Source organism: Myxocyprinus asiaticus, chromosome 13 (assembly GCF_019703515.2).
Source record: "Myxocyprinus asiaticus isolate MX2 ecotype Aquarium Trade chromosome 13, UBuf_Myxa_2, whole genome shotgun sequence".
NCBI classification, from domain to species: Eukaryota; Metazoa; Chordata; class Actinopteri; order Cypriniformes; family Catostomidae; genus Myxocyprinus; species Myxocyprinus asiaticus.
The window spans coordinates 34,100,025-34,112,534 of record NC_059356.1 but is presented as its reverse complement, the minus strand read 5'-3'; the positions used below and the strand labels follow the sequence as shown (position 1 = coordinate 34,112,534).

The 12,510-nt window shown below is 36.6% G+C and overlaps 1 protein-coding gene across 1 annotated transcript in view; it reads right to left on the bottom strand.

The window, feature by feature from the left end:
• xylt1 (xylosyltransferase I) overlaps positions 1–12,188 on the bottom strand; it is a 100,601-nt gene extending 88,413 nt beyond the window's left edge. The window contains exon 1 of the mRNA XM_051713840.1: positions 11,837–12,188. Coding sequence (XP_051569800.1) covers positions 11,837–12,100 — 264 coding nt within the window. The 5' untranslated portion in view covers positions 12,101–12,188. The remainder of the gene's footprint in view (positions 1–11,836) is intronic.
• Between the last annotated feature and the right edge of the window lie 322 nt (positions 12,189–12,510).

The following is a 12,510-nucleotide window of genomic DNA, read 5'->3' as shown; positions in this document are numbered from 1 at the left end:
TCATTTTGGTGGGTGACGTTTTCAGGGTTTTTCTGCACAGAAAATTCTATGAATGTCAGGCGACTCGGAGCCGCTGGCAAAGCAAATTTGCATCTGTACGGGGCGAATGAAGCATGCTTTCACGTGACCGCCACTGCGCACATCAGCGTGCTCTAGAGATAAGATCGCCAGGGCTCTGGGACAGCACAGAACGATACTTGCGTGATTCAGTCGGGCTTCACTCGATATTGCGGCAGTCGGCGGAAAACACAAAACCTATGTGGCCCATTTGAATTCTACAGAGAACCTTTTAGTATAAAGCGCTATATGGAGGAAGTCAAAGTCAAAAACTGCACTGATGAGGTAAAGAGGAAACAAATAATACACATGATCAGTTTTTAAAATGCACATCATCATCATCCTTACCAAAAATATATATTTTTTCAATTATTATTATTTATTTATATTCCTGCAGAAGCACTAACTGGTAACTTGTATAGATTCATATTAAATCTATTAGAGCAAATCTATTAGACTTCATTTTTATTATAACTGTGAAAGTTGTAGTTATGGGTTTTTAAATGTGGTTAGGCTATTAGTTTTTTAATAACAAATACTATAGTTTATATATATATATATATATATAAAGACTATCAACATAAACCTAACCACAGTATTGTGGAGCCACCCATGGTCTTACCTGTGTTAATGACCTTATCATTACACATGCCATGGTTAAACAGTGGTAGAACAATGGTAAATTTAATGAAGGAATTAAAACTTCCATGAACTATGGACAAATTATTGAAATGTTCATGCTTGCCTTCAGATATTCTAAAGGTGACTTAAATCATTAGGCTTGTGTCCTGCTAAACTCATATCATTCTTGTTCAAATAATGTCCAAACAAATGCATGCAGTTACGGTCTCCAGTTACCTTTATCACTTTTTGCAAGGCGGGGGATTTTGGCTATTGAAAATGTTGAGTGGCTAGTGACCTTGGAAACTACTAGCCACAGTGCCCGGTGAAGCAAAAAGTTAATTTCAAACCCTGTACACAAGTATATAATGTAATTATACTAGAAACCAATTAATCTTGACCTTCTGTGAAGAACTTTCTTTATGTAAAGCTGCTTTGAAAGAATGTGTACTGTGAAAAGCGCTATATAAATAAAGATAATTTAACTGTAGAGTCACAAGTGGCAATTATCAAGGATTGGAAAAATGGCCTAAATTTGGCCTAAATTGCCAAGTTTGAAAGAACAGATCCTTTAAATATTTTGGATATATTTGAAAAGATTTGTTGGAACAGTTTGGAGGATTGTCTTAAGTTATAGCATCCCCCAGCATTGTAAATTGATGGAAATTTGCCATGTGTTATCAGATTGTCCTGGTGTCTATGAGTACCAAGTCTTGTGAAGTTTGGATATTGCACTGTGAAGATACAGGCCAATTTGTCCTAGCATTAAACTTAAACTCAACCCTGATTTAATTTTATTTAAATAGTACCCCCTATTATAATAAACTGATTAAATTTGGCATAAGTCCTTGGACTGTCCTGGTGACAATGAGTAGTTTTGTGAAGTTTGGACATTAAGCTCACAAGATATTGGAAATCAGTCATTAAGGGTCACAGCCGACAATTTTAATCAGCTTATATTTGCTAAACAAATCAAATCAAAATATAAAAATATAAAAAAATATATATTTAGGTCAGAAAGGACAATTTCTTGCAAATCAGACAAATGGTGTAGGAGGACTTAGGTTCTTGCCATTGTTTAGGTTCTTGCCATTGTTTTGAGTGAAAACGTAAATGTGCTTATAATAGCGCCAAATAGTGTCTGGTATGTGTAATTTTGCTTGCCTGAGTAATGGGTGGGATTTGGGACCATCCCACCAAGTTTGAGACCTTTGAGCCTTACGGTTCTTGACGCCCAGATACTTTTAGGGAAGAAAAATATAAGAAGAAGAATTTGAAAATCAGTTCAAACACATTAGGGTTCGCTGCTTGGACCCCTAATAAACTTCGTTTTTGATAAGGTTGCAGGGCATTCCAATTAAAAAAATTTTTTTACTAAGCATATACCCTTCTCAGTGTGTAGGCAACATAGGGACCCTGTGAATTGGAACGCAGCTTGCGTTTATGTGACCAATTATGTCAAACTTACTCCCCTAGAGCCCCTCCCTCTGGGAGCCCACCGCTAATTCAGATGTCGACCGGTCAGCAGATAACAAGCACATTCACATTCAGCGCACACGCACGCTGAGCACGACATATGAGATTGATCACCATCAAACCAGACTCCCCTCGCATCAGGAACATCCTGCAGCGACAAGACCTGAGCAATGTTTGAGCACGTGGGACAGGCTGACCTGAGGACAATCAGAACATGCAGTAACCAGACAAATGTGATGTTCCGATCACCTGCTGTGCAGCGTCATCTGGCTAATGAGAGCATGTTAAAGCCAATGAAGGAAGTGACGTTTATTGGTGCATTATTGCGAGCTCCAAAACATGTAAACCACATGTGGAATTGCCTTAAAGAGATGGTTCACCCTAATATGAAAATTCTGTCATCATTTACTCACCCTGATGTTGTTCTGTCATCAAACACAAAAGGAGATATTAAGCAAATGTCTGAACCTCAGTCGCCATTCACTTTGATTGTGTGCTTTCTTTGTTTTTCTGCATGCCGTTCTGACTCATGGTCATTCTGACACACTGTCGAGCACTTAGCCTTTCAAAGTATGCTCCTTTGACCGCAAGCACATTTAGACTAGGGATGCGCATTTAGAGTAATTCTGTGGTCGAGTACTCTAACACATAAAAATGAGTAATCGATTACTTGAAAATCAGAATTTAAGTTCAACCTTTGAACCAGTTTCTCTTACGAAAAATTTGCACTATGCACAAAACAACAACATCTAGATAAAAAATATATATTTTAAAAAAAGGACATTTGTTTCAATCGACAGTCAGTGATGAGAATAACATTCAGTTGCAGCCTTTGGCTTTCTTTAAATCTGTGCATTTTGCAAATCAATTATTGTTTAAAGGTGCACTGTGTAATTTCTGTGCCACTAGCAGCAACAAACTGAATTTATGAATGGCACAACATTAACCAATGGCAACATTTTGGGAGTGGGACTACCTGTTTGTCCAAACATTGGTGGACAAAGGAGAGTGTTTGGAAAAACAGTCATTACATTTATGGCAAAGAAATTACACACTGCACCAACATCTCCATTTCCTCAAGCAATGCAAATTCCAGTTTTAGTTTCAGGTAGAAAGTGCACAAACAAAAAAATCCATCACTGAATATCCAAATGTCATGCAAACACTGAGGCTAGAGCTATGTTTAGGTAGGTGTCTAAGAGGCCCATAAAAGGTGAGAGGCCATCTATGTCTCACATCTCTTTAATAAAGAAAATGGCAGAAGTAGAGACAATTTGTTCTGAAAGAGCTGACTGTGATATTAAAGAGCAGTCACCAGTTACACAAAGTGCAGAACAAAAAGGGAAGAGTCCCACCCCTATCTATTTGGCTCTCTTTGAGTCAACAGTGGCCAGGTAGAGTATAGTTACCACTATAACAATGAAACATCAATACAACAAAGGCTCAAACTGCTCTTGGACAGAAAGTGAACACTCATTCAAACACACCACACTCTCAGATGTCCACACGGAATCTTTGCCCTGACAACTCCTCATACTTCTGCTCAACTAGAACGCCCATAACTCAGAAAGTTTGACACATTCTCTGACCCCTTAAGTGTTCATTTATTTAATATATTGACTAATATGATTAGACATTGAGCTACCAATAAGAATGTACTCTCAGTTCCATTTATCACATTGTACCATGTTAAAGGATTAGTTCACCCAAAATTGAAAATTCTCCCATCATTTACTGGCCCTCATGCCATCCCAGCTGTGTATGACTTTCTTTCATCTGCTGAACACAAACAAAGATTTTTAGAAGAATATTTCAGCTCTGTTGGTCCATACAATTCAAGTGAATGGTGACCAGAACTTTGAAGCTCCAAAATGCATATAAAGACTCCAGTTGCTTCAAAGTTCTGGCCATCATTCACTTGCATTGTAAGGAACAACAGAGCTGAGATATTTTTAAATCTTTGTTAGTGTTCAGCAGAAGAAAGAAGTTATACATATCTGGGATGGCATTAGGGTGAGTAAATGCTGAAAGAATTTCTTTTTGGGATGAACTATTCCTATTAGGTAGGGATGCACCGATACCACTTTTTCTCTTCCGATCCGATTCCGATATTGGAAATCTCAGTATCGGACGATACCGATCCCCATCCGATACCAGTGTTGTTTTTTTGCATAATCAGTTTAGAATGTCTTTACATTATTGTGTGGAACTAATTGGGTGTACTCTTTAATATGTAAAGAAACACAAACCTCTAACTACACATTATTTCAATAAAAATGTATAGCTTATTAAGAAAAAATGTATTGTTAACTAGTATACTGGATAATATAGCAGCAAAAGTAACAGTAATTCCAGTATGTCATCAGTTGAAAAGAAGCCGTTTTTGTTTTGTTGCAATTTGTTTTTCAACTTGTATCTGGACTTTAAAGGATTCAGATCTCTTTTTTGTTCAATTTAGTTGTAAGAAATCAGCTCACTTTTCATTCACAGTTATTTTTTGGAACCCATTCAACTTAAATATTATTATCATTTGTAAACAAATGATAATAATATATTATAATAGTAATATATAGTAATATATCTCAATCGCACCTTTTGTCATGGATCCACCGGTCTCTCTCTCTTTCTTTCTCACTGCAGTCACAGTGCTCACTCTCCCCTGAGTTCTGATTACACGCACCTGCATATCATTAGTGGCTAATCAAGGACTGCGTATATACCTCGCTTTCACACACACTCTTTGTCTGTTTCTCATCGATAGTATCTCTGAGACTCCAGACATTTCTACTATGTCAAACATACCTGTGTCTTCATTATTGCCTGCAAGTATCATAAGACTGTTGTGAGATATCTGTTCATCGTGTCTATACCCTGTCTGGATATTACTCACCTGCTGTTTGCTACTCTGCTCAACTGGATTTACTCACAATGTTTACATCACTGTTTCAATCATCTGTTCAATAAACCCTGCTACTGAGTTCATATCTCTGCCTCCGTGACACCTTTAACTTTTTAACCCTCACGCTTTTATTTTGACATTCTGAACTCTCCAGGAAGTCCTGTATGTGTCTGTTTGTAGAAAAGGTCACAGTAGTTTAATTCGCTTCTTATTCAAATTCTGGTAAAGCACCTCCAGTGCCATTCTAAATGCATATTATAAGTGAACCGAACATTTGAGCATCTACATCTGAGATGTTGTTCGTGAGTAGTTTGTGAGTAGTGCTCAAATATTGCTCACTGCGTGAAGGCTAAAAATAGGCGCGCGTGTGTAAACAGAGCAGTGCCATTCAATAACGCGCTGGGGCTGCGCGTTTATTTTATATATTTACTTATAAAACACAGCCTTTTGTGATTCACAGAGCTGTTGCACGTCTTCAAGTGGCTTTGAATAAAATGCACGAGTCATAAGAACTACTTTAATGGTGTTTTAATGGTTCTTTTTGTCATTTTTGGAGCTTGACAGTAACGAACATGACTAACGCACAGTATCGGATTTGGATTGGGCTCGTCGTACCGATACCCGATCCGTTTAAAACGTCAGTATCGGAGAGGATCGGTGCATCTCTACTATTAGGTATATATAGGTTTTACCAATTAATCTGTGCTGATAGTGGTTTTTTTTTTAAACGTGGTTCTACAGTATAAATGAAATGAAAACAATCACTCACTGACAATATTCATCCATATTTCTATCTTCACTTCAATGCAAATTATTTGGATTAAATAAATCAAGGGTTCTAAATTGAAATGAGGGCATGAAAGAAACATGTGACTATATGGAAACGTGCCCCGTCAGCACATTGTGTTTCCAACTTCATATCTTGTAAATGATAATAAAAATAAAAAAAACTCATCTGGTGAAATATAATAAATCCTTAATCTGGTGAAAATATAGGCTATAAAAAGCTTCATTTGATAAACACTTAAATATAGAGCATTATAACTAACTAAAATAAAATTGGTTCAAAATGCAGCTGCCAGAGTGCTGACTAGAACCAAGAAATATGATCATATTAGCCCCATTTTATCATCATTACATTGGCTACCTGTTAAAATTTCGTATTAAAATTCTGTTAACTACACTTCTGGTCAAAAGTTTTGAAACACTCATTCTTTATTTATTTTTTTTTTTTTCACATTTAGAATAATAGTAAAGTCATCAAAACTATGGAATAACATAAATGGAAATATGGGAATTATGTTGTGACTACACAAAATCCAAAATAAATCAAAACTGTGTTATATTTTAGCATCTTCAAAGTAGTCACCCTTTGCCTAGAATTTGCAGACATGTACTCTTGACATTTTCTCAACCAACGTCTTGAGGTATCACCCTGGGATGCTTTTTAAACAGTATTGAAGGAGTTCACGTCTATCTTGGGCACTAATTGGCTGCTTTTCTTTATTATTTGGTCCAAGTCATCAATTTCAAAAACTTTTTTTATTTTTATTAAATTTTAGTTTTATAATTAAATAAATTAATATGGTGGCACAATTATATTTTTGTCTACAAAACTGATTGAAACATTTAAGCATACGCCTTCAGATCAAAAGATTTTTAAGATCATGAGAAACATTTCAGTCAAGTGTTTCAAAACTTTTGACCAGTAGTGTACATACAAAGCTTTGAATGGTCTAGCTCCGCAGTACTTAAGTGACCTTCTACCATGCTATATTCCATCACGTTCATTATCAACACAAAATTCTGTCTTGTTAATAGTTCCTAGAATATCAAAATCCACAAAAGGAGGTAGATCCTTTTTCTATTTGACTCCTAAACTATGGAATAGTCTCCCTAAGTTTAAGTCTAGACTAAAGACTCATTTATTTAGCCAGCCATACACCTAATTTATCCATCACCTCACAATTAGGCTGCTTTAATTAGGTCTGCAGGAACCAGAAACATTTATCATAATCTATATCTCTGCAAAAAATTGAATGGCATCTATGCTAATATTATTCTATTTGTTTCCCTGTCTCAGCCTCGGGATTCATATCCTGAGGTTACCAGATCCGGCCAGATCCAGCTCCGTTCCTGCTTGGTGTCGGACTCCACTGCTACGTGTCTCTGAGTGATGATGACTAAATGCAGCCGGTGTTAGCCAGACATCACTTCAGTCCATTACAATGAACTTCAGGAGATGAACTGATGCCAACTCCAACCAACATAAGACATGGAATACTTCATTAAAAATTACTTCATATGCCACTGCCTGAACCTTGGACTTATGATTGACCTCACCGAAATGACCTGCCGGTTTAAATGTGATGCACCTCACTGATCTCTGTCTGAATCACCTTTGTCTAATGATGGACTACACTCCTGAAATGGAATGCATATACTATTATTTAATTGCCAACAAAAGCCTTCATCAGCCTAACAAAGGACAATGCATCTATGTGAACTTCGGCAGTTAATCCAGGATGAACTTCAAAGACATTAGTCATTAATCTTACAGTTCATACAAAAATCTTTTTACCAATTTTAAACCATGACTTGCATTGCACACAAATAACTAATATTGGCATTATATTAATTTAGCCTCCCAAGGTTATGTTTCTCCATTAACCAACATCTTATGGAGTTTTGTGATCCTTGCCACAGTTACCTTCAACTTGCTCACAGGGGTTCTAAATACAATTATTATTTAATTATTTAATTTTTATACACAATTTACAATCATATTTAATCAAACTACACAATGATTACTCTAAGACTTTATAGATATTACAGTTTCATTTTTTTTTTTTGTTAATGCATGATTTTCTGTAAAGCTGCTTTTAAGCGATGTGTGTTGTGAAAAGCGCTATACAAATAAAAATGACTTAAAATGAAATACAAATGTCCACAAAACAAGTTATTAGCTTTTAATACACAGTATATTATATCATTGTAAACCTTTACAACCCACTTCATTAAACATAAAAATGCCACTACACAGTGATAACACTAGACGGCCCTCAGAAATTAACACTGTTAAACATATTTAAATAATTTAATGCATTAACTTTGGCAGGCCTAAAATATTAAACCTATGGCCACATCCACTCTAATCAGTTTTTGTTTGAAAATTTCTAACGTAGTTTTCCAAAGTATCCAGTAATGAAGAACCTTTCCAAATGCATCATTTTCGGAGGATGAAAACACCGTTCTAGTATAGATGAGAGGGGTTAACGTATAGCAAAATGAATGCATTTTCAAAAGAAAACGTATTAGTGTGGGCGTGGCCTAAAATAAACCTAAAGATACTGAAAAACTAAAATGATACTGTAACTAGAAAACTCTGAAAAGAACTAAAACTGAGAGTCAGAGTGAAAACTAATCAGAATTAAACTAAATTGAAACAACATTGAAAATACAGTATAAATTAAAACTCAATTTAAATTCAAAGCTATAATAACCCTGACTGAATCTAAACAGGATGACTGCTCTACAGGGAGTATTTCAGAGCAGACAACACCGAAGAGGGACACACTTCACCCCACCAAGGCACCGAGCCATTCTGCTGACATGCACACATTCACTGGACATTAACACTCCTGCCAAACTGCGACAACTTGAAGGCAAAACTGTCTGAAAACCAAGTGCTGCTGAGAATTCAGAGACCAAAGGCACTGACGATTAGTGCTGGAGGGATTATGCCATGCACTTTAGACTTCAGGCTTAAATTTGACCACAGAAGAATAGAATTATCACATTAGACACAGATAGAGCAACAAGTCTGTGGGGATATTAGCAAGAGACTAAATGAGATGGAACATCGCTCCAGGCTCGCTGTAGTTTACATTACACCTGGATTAGAAAGCTAAATTAACACCTCTGCAATTAAAAGAAACCGTACCACATGGTACCCAAATGGTGATGTTAGTATTAGCCTGCAGTGAAAATATGTTCCAGCCCTCATATTTTACATTATCAGGATTTACATTCTCAACATGAACACAATCAGGATGACATCATGTCTTAAATGGGGGGGGGGGGGGGGATTTTTAAACACAGCTATTGATGACAGAAGGATTAGGAAACCTATACCAGAGAGCATTATGTTAATGTGATACGACATGATAATTACCATCAATTAATTTGTAAAAACGTGGAGAACTGATAAGGGGGTGTAATGCTTTACATACATCACTGATGTGGCGCATTTAAGGTATTCAATGTGAATTAATTAGAAACAGTTAAATATTTCATACACTTTGGCTGGGTCTCAAAACCTAACCAGCTGCCTACCAAGACAGCTCAACATGAACATAAATGCATAAATGCCCGAAAGCACTGTCTATTTGGCTCACCACATTTAGCCATAGTGATGGAAACAAATAGTCATGTTTGACACTTGATATGTAAAGACAATCTCAGTGGGATGTAAAACGACAAACTTAAATACAATAATACAGTATGTCTGGTTTGAAGTGACTTTTGGGAGGTTTTACAAGAAGATCTGGATACGAAGGAAGAGTTCAACTGTGCATTAATACATTAAGGAGCTATTTCTACCTTATCTGACCCTTATATATAAATCTTGCTGGTGCTACCTCATGTAGCCAGTTTGATTCTGTCATATTAATATTTTCAACTTGAAAAAAACATTTAATTTAGATGTTACCATATGAAGTAAATTTACCTGACAATTCTTTTGTACAGTGTATAAAACTTATCGATAAAAGAATAATAAAGGAATACGTATTTCACAAAAACTGTAATTATGGATCACAGGGACCCTATTATATATCATTATCCTTTCAGTCTTCATAAAGGTCATGACAATATCGCTCCTGGCAGCACATATCACAAGCAGCATGATATAAACACGATCTGAAATGCAATGCATGAAAACTGATGGCATGCACACCAGTACAATGGCACGGTGATCTTAATTTCTAGTACATTTAATAGAATGCTGTAGTACACTAATGTCAGTTGTTGTTATCTATTAAACACGTCTCCCAACGTTTATGAAAAATATGACCATAAACAAATGAAAATAATAAAGGTGATCATGAAAAATAGTGGAATAATATGATTCAGCAAAATAAAACCTACAAATAAATAACGTTCTTTATAAGATTTTATCAGGCTTTCAAACAAAAACCTCCCTACAACATTCTGGGAATGTTATTTTATGGTTTAAAAATATAAAAACCTAAAAGAACGTTCCTAGAACGTTAGGAGTAGCTTCACAAAAACATTAACCAACAGGAACCATATACTAACATTAAGGAACATTGTGTATTTGCTGGGAACACCTTCATGGAAGAGTTTTAGTGGGCAAAGCGACCAGTCAGACAAAATGTTGCAAAATACAACCTAAAGATAACCTTTAGATAACATTTTGTATAAAGTCTTATTAGGTTTTCACACACACACACACACACACACAAACTCCTTGCAACATTCTAAATAGGCTAAATTCTTATAAAAAAAAATTTTATTATTAAAACCTAAAAGGAATGTTCCTAGAACGTTAGGAGTTGTTTCCCAAAAACATTAACTGATGGAAACCATCTACTAACGTAAGGGGAACATTCTGTTTCTTAACAAGCTTAATAAGAGAGTTTTAGTGGGCACAGCGACAAGTCGGATGAGATGTTCCAAAATAAGACCTAAAAATTACTTTTAGATAATGTTCTTTATAAAGTCTTAATAGGCTATCACATACAAATCCCTCCCTGCAACGTTCTGGGAAGGTTAGTTTATGGTTTAAAAAAAAAAAAACGTTCCTAGAACGTTAGGAGTAGAGTCCCAAAAACATTAACCAATGGCAACCAAATACTAATGTTACGGGAACGTTCTGTTTTAGCTGGGAACAACTTAATGGGAGAGTTTTAGTGGACACAGCGACCAGTCAGACGAGATGTTGCAAAATAAAACCTAAAATTAACCTTTAAATAACATTCTTTATAAGAACTTATTAGGTTGTCACACAAAACAAATACGTAATTTAAAATGTTTTTTAATAAAACCTAAAAATAACGTTCCTAGTACGTTACGAGTAGATTCCCAAAAACATTAACTGATGGGAACCAAGCAGTAACGTTACCGGAACGTTCTGCTTTAGTTGGGAACAACTTAATGGGAGAGTTTTAGTGGGCACAGCGACCAGTCAGACGAGATGTTGCAAAATAAAACCTAAAATTAACCTTTAAATAACGTTCTTTATAAGGACCTATTAGGTTGTCACACAAAAAACTCCCTGTAACGTTCTAGAAGGCTACTTTTTTATTTTATTATTATTAATACCTAAAAAGAACGTTCCAAAAACGTTAGGAGTTGTTTGGAAAAATAAAAAATAAAAATAAAAAAATAAAAACATACACTAACGTTACGGGAACGTTTCGTATTTACCGGGAGAGTTTTAGTGCATGGGTTGACCAAGTCAAGTCTGATGAGATGTACAAAGTATCCAACACAACTGCATCTTATGCACCGTGAGATCGTTACCTCTCACCCGAGAGGTGTACTGAGAGCAATAGAGAACTACATTCAAATTAAACACACAGTCCGTTTGTAATCGCACAACCTCCGGGGAAGATAAACACTCCGGAACACTGGGTTTGGGGATCAGGCATCCTTCCCTAATGAGAACGGGCCCTTTATGACGGACTCATACAGAGACGTACCGTGCGGAATGAATGGAGCGCTATGAAAGGGAGATGGCGAGGGGAAGTTACGCCTTACCGGTTGTTGTTTGTGTCGACTAGATGCTTTGCCCAGAGGCGGCTGGTGATGTCTCTGGAAGCCGCTCTTTGGGTACTCGCTGTAGGCTTTGTTGATGCCGATTCGGTTCCTCTTCTCTCTGCCGTTGTCTTTGCGCTCTTCCCCCGTGTCCAGACTGCTGAAGTTCCACACGATGAGCGTTTGGACCAGCAGCACTGTCAGCGCGGCTATTAACGCGGACCGCGAACGGCGAGCCAACTTACGGGCGCACAGACTGCCGAACATCTTCACCCTGAAGCGGCGATGTGCCACTGCCGTGCGCCAACAGTCCGCTTTGTGGCTCAGCGACGCGAGAGGAGCATGGAGAGGGAGAGAGGGGGCGGTTGGCAAAGGCTCCGCTGGAGGAGAGAGAGGGAGCTGATAAAATACAGCCATGCGCCCTCGTGTGGTGACATCTGTGAACTGCATATTATTATTATTATTATTATTTTTATTTAATTTCATTGTAATTTTTTTTTTTTTTTTTTTTTTTGGAAGGGTGCAGACCTCAATTGCTCAAGAATAAATTAATAAATAATTTATGTATTTTCTGAGAATTTAAAAAGTGTAAATCCCCATAAAATGACTCAAATCGAACAAAAATACCAGTCACAAAAACTGTATATTTACATGTGAAAAATCAGCAGGTTTAAAAA